Source organism: Lactuca saligna, chromosome 8 (genome assembly GCF_052625555.1).
Source record: "Lactuca saligna cultivar CGN05327 chromosome 8, ASM5262555v1, whole genome shotgun sequence".
Lineage (NCBI taxonomy): Eukaryota > Viridiplantae > Streptophyta > Magnoliopsida > Asterales > Asteraceae > Lactuca > Lactuca saligna.
In genome coordinates this window covers 88,415,322-88,422,284 of record NC_136424.1, presented here as the reverse complement: position 1 = coordinate 88,422,284, position 6,963 = coordinate 88,415,322, and the positions used below count along the sequence as shown (strand labels likewise).

The following is a 6,963-nucleotide window of genomic DNA, read 5'->3' as shown; positions in this document are numbered from 1 at the left end:
CAGTTTGGGAATTTTGGTCATTTGGCACAGCATAACCTTGAAGGATCAGATCTATCAGCCTCATTCTCTATTTTGCACCAATGGAGACCTATAGGAGGCGATTTTGGAGCTTGAAGACTCATTTCTTTTCATCTTTCCAAGATATTGGTAGTTTCTTTATGCAATTTGACTTTTGTGATTGTTTTTCTATTGTCATGAGTGGCTAAACTCTCTATTTTTGTAGACCTTGCCTAAAACCTCTGAATGATTGTGGGTTTTTAAAGGATTTATGCTTATTTATCATGTATCTTATGTCTATGATTCTAGTTCATAATTTCTATGCTTGTTTAGTGCTTTGATCATGAGTTTGGTACTTTAATAAGCAATTGTTGGTTTATTTCTTTGCTTTAGCATTGAATCATTCAATTTACTTAGAACAAGAGTTTTATGATGGTAGAAATCATTTCTAGTTTATGAATCATAACTCCTTTATGGATGTGTAAGCATCGACATCCTCTAGGAATTGAGGATTTCTTCATTCTTAAGGCTAATCAACTTCTTGGGTTCAATTGCTTCAATTGAATCTTTGATTTTGATTTAGAATATGTGTTGTGGGCTTCCCCAACCTCCATACTACCAATGAGAAATCTTGGCATATCATGCTTCATGATTGCTATAACCAATTTGAGATGAATGATAAGCTTCATGCTAAATCCTAATGATAAACACACAAATGTTCATTGTGTTGAATTGCCTTAGTTTACAAATTCTCTCAAATATTTGAGCATCCTAATGATAACCCCCCCCCCTTTTAGTTTAATTGTAGTTAGTTAGTTTATTTACTATAGTTCTTTTGCATTTATGATTGAACACAACCATTTCCCCGATGATCGATACCCCTTTTTACCATTATATTACGTTTTATTTGCAAACAAATAGTGTAATTTGTTTGGTGGGCTTGACATCCCATCATTTATATACAACTAAATTTTTCTACAAGTTGAATTTATTAAGGCTATCCGGAGTAGGCAGCTCAACCCACGCGTGGAGCTGAGCTAGAGGGCCTAAAGACGCGTGAAAACCGCCCCAGACTCAGTGGTTTGCGTGTGGCATCTCTACAAAGACGGACGAAGCTATTAGTTGGCTTCCTGTTTTAACTGTTTGGAGTCGTTGGAGCCAATTCAAAAAAAGGGTCTTTCACATTTGCAGGTATTCAAATGAAGAAGATGATAAAGGCGTGTTTTTTAATCAGTAAGAAGACACATATTTTTCAATAATTCTCAACTTTGGTACCTTAAGTTTGGGTCAAAGGCAGAACAAACCGTGTTTCGAATTTTCTTTTCAAAACTGGTTTATAAAATTTACAAATTCCACCCTAGACTTTTATATATTATTATTATTATTATCATCATCATCATCATCATCTATGTTTTTATTAATTATGTTTTTTATTCATTTTAATATTAAAAAAATAAAAGATAAATATTGTGGAGTGGTAATCATTTACAATGTGTAGTGGGTTGGTGATGGAGCTGACGTGGCGCAGAGGTCAACACTTTTTCGGTAGGTTGGTGGTGACCACTCCCAACAGCCTAATAACCTTTCTTATTCACACATTTATATTTTTGACAAGTATTAATTATTTATTTGTGTATAAGTGATTTGTACAAAAACTTTGAAATTTATATTTCTTAAAATTCAAAATATATATATATATATATATATATATATATATATATATATATATATATATATATATATATATATATATATATATATATATATATATATATATATATATATATAATTGTGGTTTCATTCAAACTTTAAAAAAAAAGTCAAGATATGTTTTCAAAAGTGTGACTTTTTGAAGTTGTCTGTATTTATAAATATGTGAAATATTGATTAAACATACTATTGATTAAACATATTACAGATTCTTGTTTTGAATAAACTCAAAACGGTGATTAATAATAATAATAATAATAACTTTCTCTAATCGATCAAAATTTAATAATAATAATAATAATAATAATAATAATAATAATAATAATAATAATAATAATAATAATAATAATAATAATAACATTCTCTAATCGATCAACATTTTAATTTATAAATGGATCAAATTAATATATATATATATATTAAAGATATGAAGACTTCACATTTTTTTTTGGTAGAAATGGTCCCTGCATTTTGTTCATCATTATTTATATATTTTGATATTTTTGGATCTTGCAATCAATATTTTTACATTTTTTAGGAACTTTTTAATATTTAAAGTTTCGCCACAAAACTTTAACGGTTTGACAACTTTGATCATTTTTCTAAAAATTTGCTAATTCCTACCCTTTTAATTCTTTAACCGTTTTGAAACTTCTGATCCTTGCAGTCAAAACTTTTACATTTTTTCATAAAAACATGAAAAAAAAAACGGTCCGAGACAAACTCCAGGCTTTTCATCATTGCATTTTCTATGTCTGTCATATTTATCGATTCGGAAACAATATTGAAAGCTTTTAGCCCCGCGTAACTGGTGTAACCTTTCTAGTTTATTTTAAAGAAAATCAAGAAAATAACCAAAATGGATATTGGCTTTGAACAAAATAATGATGTTTTAGTTTTTTGTTTAATACAGAATGATCATAATTTTGGTAATTAACTTGTTTCAAAATCAATATACAACGAAATTGTGTTTTGAATGATCTCCAACATTAAAAAATAGAGTTAAAAAATCATATATTATAAGGTCGTATGTTGTGAAACAGTTTATTTGTAATCAATTTATTTTATTTTTTAAGAGTTTTTTTAATATTTAGAGTACGATTTGAAAATTCATTTTCCAGGGATTTTGAAGTAGGCTATTGCAAAACATATGTTCATTTTATGTAAAAAGTCAAAAACACAATACTTTTTTTAGAAGTCAACCGATTCCGATTTTTTTTTTCTCATAGATTTTACATGATAGTTATAATAAACTCATGTTTATATGTTTTTAATTATTAATCCTTTAATCAAAATTCATATATGTAAAACTAATTGCTGAGACGAAAAAAAATTATATGTATACTTCCCATGAAAAATATTGAAGTATTCAACTTGTCATATAACTTTTTTCAAAAAAAAATTATATATATATATTAATTATTGAAAAAGTATTTTCAATAAATACAAAACAAAATAACCTTTGCATACAAGTGACCTTCTCAATAGTTGTTACATCAACACTAATAATCGCACTTATCAAATTTTATGCAATATTTTTTGAATCCCATGTATATACACCAACACCAAACAAATATATATGTAACAATCACACTCATGAGTCATGAATAACTAAATGAAAGGCGTTCGTTAACTAAGAAAAAAATGAAACCGTAAAACCCGCTTGTTTTAACTTTTACCTTTTACAGCTTGCAGGCATTGTTTTTTTTAACGCGTCATATGAGCGTATTAGGCTCCCTTTGTGGGTCCCGCCTGCCGATTCGTTAAACTACACGCCACGTCGGCGACCTGAAATACAACGATTGACGATCTGTCAAGTCAACATCTCGGTCTCCCCCCAGCTGTCCGATCTTCGGCCGGATGAAAACCGAAGCACTGCTCCCAAAGAAGGTGGATCAGCCGGCGTTTCCTGTTTACAAGTGAGATTGTTTCTTCTCGCCACTGAACTTTCCGATGCTACTTTGATTTTCAGGGGTGGTTTATTCGTTTTTGTACAGCTGCAACAATCAGATCGGAATAACGAGTTTATATGAGATATGAACCCGGATTTATGTACTCGAATGGTTTTCTGATCTTGAGTTATAGGTTTTTCTGGTTCAATCGACTTCCTACGGCTGCGACACCTCTTCGATCTAACTCTACCAAGACAAGAGACCTTTGGAGAAGACGGCTCCGCCATTGATACTGCCGCCGGCTCTTTCTCAATGGAATCCGATCTCTTTGGAAACAACCATATGCTCGAAAGTTTGCAGTTCCTGCGCTTCGTATCTACGTAACTCGTCTTCTGTCCCTTCGGCAAACTAATAATTGCAGCTTTTGATTTCAAAAACGAAGAAAACTGTAGCGAATTCGAGTTTGCGTTAGATTGGCTAGGGTTTACATTTGGATTTAGGTTCATTGAATTAGAGTTTCCTTTGATCGATTCCTTTCGATCTAAAAATGCATTGCGATCAAACCAATCGTATTCAGCATCTTTTGATAACCAGAACGATTCCGGCGGGCAATCCGGTGGGTAATCTACTATGTGGCTTCCAGGAATATCAGGATCTCCTGGCTCCTCTGCGAGCGTCACGCACGCAATCTTCCGATCGCCGCCGCCGACGCCGCGTACCGAAGCTAGCGTTTCTAAATCAATTTGCGGCATTTTTTAGGTAAACAGAGCTCAAATTTTTCACAAAATAATCGTGGGAGGGAGCGCCTTAAAAAGTACAATATATATAGGTATATATATAAAAATATTTATAAAAGCATAATATTATTATTTTGTACAAGGTGTCGAGGTTCATGCATGTACTTTTTTTTTTTTTTTTTTTTTTTTTTTTTTTTTTTTTTTTTTTTTTAAGGATAATGACTTGGAAGGGTAATAAGGTTTCCAGTTTATCCGTATTAGGTTACTAAGATTTTTTTTATGTGTATTAGACCAATATGGTTGTTATTACCGTTTAGAAATAGTCCTTTTATCGGTTTTAATGGGTAAAAATGATTATTTCTAAACGGTAATAACAACCATATTGGTTTAATACGCACAAAAAAACCTTAGTGACCTAATACGGACAAACTGGAAACCTTATTACCCTCCTAAGTCATTAACCCTAATTTTAAAGACATTGAAAATATATGACCATCAACAGTAAACTACTTCATTTAGAACTCGCGTCGTCCCATATAACCTGCTACTCCTCTATATGGCGAAGCTCTTCATCTATAGTCGTCCCTTTGGGGACATCCGATAAAATTGGAACGATACAGAGAAGATTAGCATGACCCCTGCGCAAGGATGACACACACAAATCAAGAAATGGTCCAAAATTTTTTTAACCCTAATTCCCTTTTCAAATGCTAATAGAGTTCAATTGCAATTCTTACATTTCAGTAGTTCATCTACTGAAGTCATAATCAGACAACATGTGGATTCTATGGTCAGATTGATCTTCTTGTTGATGTCTTCAACCATTTGTGGCAAGTAAGAGTGATCTTTCTTTTTATAAAGTCTCATTTAAGTTTTTTTTCTTTTCCTGTCATTAAGTTTCATGCTTTATAAACTTCCATTTATGTGTTGTATATAGTATGTATGTGTTTGTTTATGTGCTGATTTTGATTAATTTTGCAACTTCAATTTCTTAGTTCATGTTGTGGTTTTGCTTTTTATAAAATAATTGATAATAGGCATCATCTGCAAGTCCCTGTTGGTTTTACATTTCCATTCGTTATCAAATGTAGACATTGATGGGAGGTATCGAAGTGATATTTTGTTTTTGTACATATGGATGTGTTCATGTAAACATTTAAATGACAAAAAAGAAGTTATTGATAAAATGTTGCATATTTATGTAATGAAGATCATCAATCATATGAGTTTCTGGACTTAAAAGTTCTGGAAGGGTTGTGAGATAAGTTTAAATGGAATCAACTATTTTTAGTCAAACAAATCAGTCACACTGATTAGTAAGCATGTTTTCTAAATAATTAGGGTTAATGACTTAGGAGGGTAATAAGGTTTCAGTTTGTCCGTATTAGGTTACTAAAGTTTTTTTGTGCGTATTAGACCAATATGGTTGCAATTAACGTTTAGAAATAGTCCTTTTTACCCATTAAAACCGGTAAAATGACTATTTCTAAACGGTAATAACAACCATATTGGTATAATACGCACAAAAAAAACCTTAGTGACCTAATACGGACAAGCTGGAAACCTTATTACCCTCCCAAGTCATTATCCCTTTTTTTAATGCTTAAGTAGAAGCTTTTGATACGAAATTCGTAACTTGAGCATACCTAGGGGACATAAATTTGGTATTATTTCTAAAATATATCAAATTTCTATTGAATAATAATAGTAACGTATTAAGGTAAATATATAACATTTATTGAATAATATATACCATAGATTTTTTAAACATTTTTTGACATGATATAATAAAATGATAAAATAATCAAATAAAAATATGATATCACATGTCATAATCATGACAAACAATAAGTTTAAGTTTAATGGTATATTTTTATTAACTTAGTTTATATGTCCAAAGATATGAATATTTTTCTTAACATTTGGTGAACTATGGCTGTTTCTTCTTCTGAAAATATTGTGATATGTATTAAGGTAAAGCAATATTTGCACATGCTCGTTTCTTAAATCTTGAAAATATTGTATCATTATATCATTTCATATATACAAAAATTAGATTTCATCATTTCCTTAATTAAAATAAATAAAGAATAAATAAATAAATAAAAAAAAGCAACCCATCCCTACCATCCACATATACTCTACTATGATAACAAAAAAAACAAAACCCAATTGTAGAGCAAATACATAATCAACTTTTTTAGTCATTCAACTTAGATGGATTTTTTCAACCTATCAGTATTAAGTATTAGTTCATAAGCGAATCATGGATAATCGGCGTTGACTCTACACGTTGACTATACACACATAAGGCTTTGGGGAGTGGTTATATCATTCCCACCGAAAAAATAGGGGTGGGCTAAAAAGACACCCCAATTTTCCATATAGACATCCTAATTAATTTTTGAAATATTTTTATTGGTTGAAATTGTATAGTTTTCCGAAAAAAACTGATTATAAGTAGTTAATTATTGGTTGACTTTTTATAAATATGCTAATAGGATGTCTAAGGGTGTCTTAATAGTAACACTAAAAAAATATTGTTACATTTGTGTCACGTCAGCTTCACAACCAACCCACCAGCAACCAACTAAATATTTGAAATGGTTACCACTCAACAAATTCTT

The 6,963-nt window shown here is 30.8% G+C and overlaps 1 protein-coding gene and 1 non-coding gene across 2 annotated transcripts; one reads left to right on the top strand and one right to left on the bottom strand.

Annotated features, from left to right (window-relative positions):
- Positions 1-3,520: 3,520 nt before the first annotated feature.
- Positions 3,521-4,351, bottom strand: LOC145009862 (uncharacterized). Its single transcript, XM_078968490.1, has one exon. It carries the CDS (start codon positions 4,349-4,351, stop codon positions 3,521-3,523), a length of 831 nt encoding a protein of 276 aa, XP_078824616.1.
- A 566-nt stretch (positions 4,352-4,917) lies between these two features.
- LOC145013741 (U6 spliceosomal RNA) lies at positions 4,918-5,020 on the top strand. The gene has a single exon (XR_013665261.1). It is a non-coding gene; the product is annotated as a U6 spliceosomal RNA (small nuclear RNA).
- Positions 5,021-6,963: the final 1,943 nt, after the last annotated feature.

Bases quoted from the DNA above. Each gene is read 5' to 3' on its own strand.
- LOC145009862 (XM_078968490.1), bottom strand. From the start codon at position 4,351: ATGCCGCAAATTGATTTAGAAACGCTAGCTTCGGTACGCGGCGTCGGC.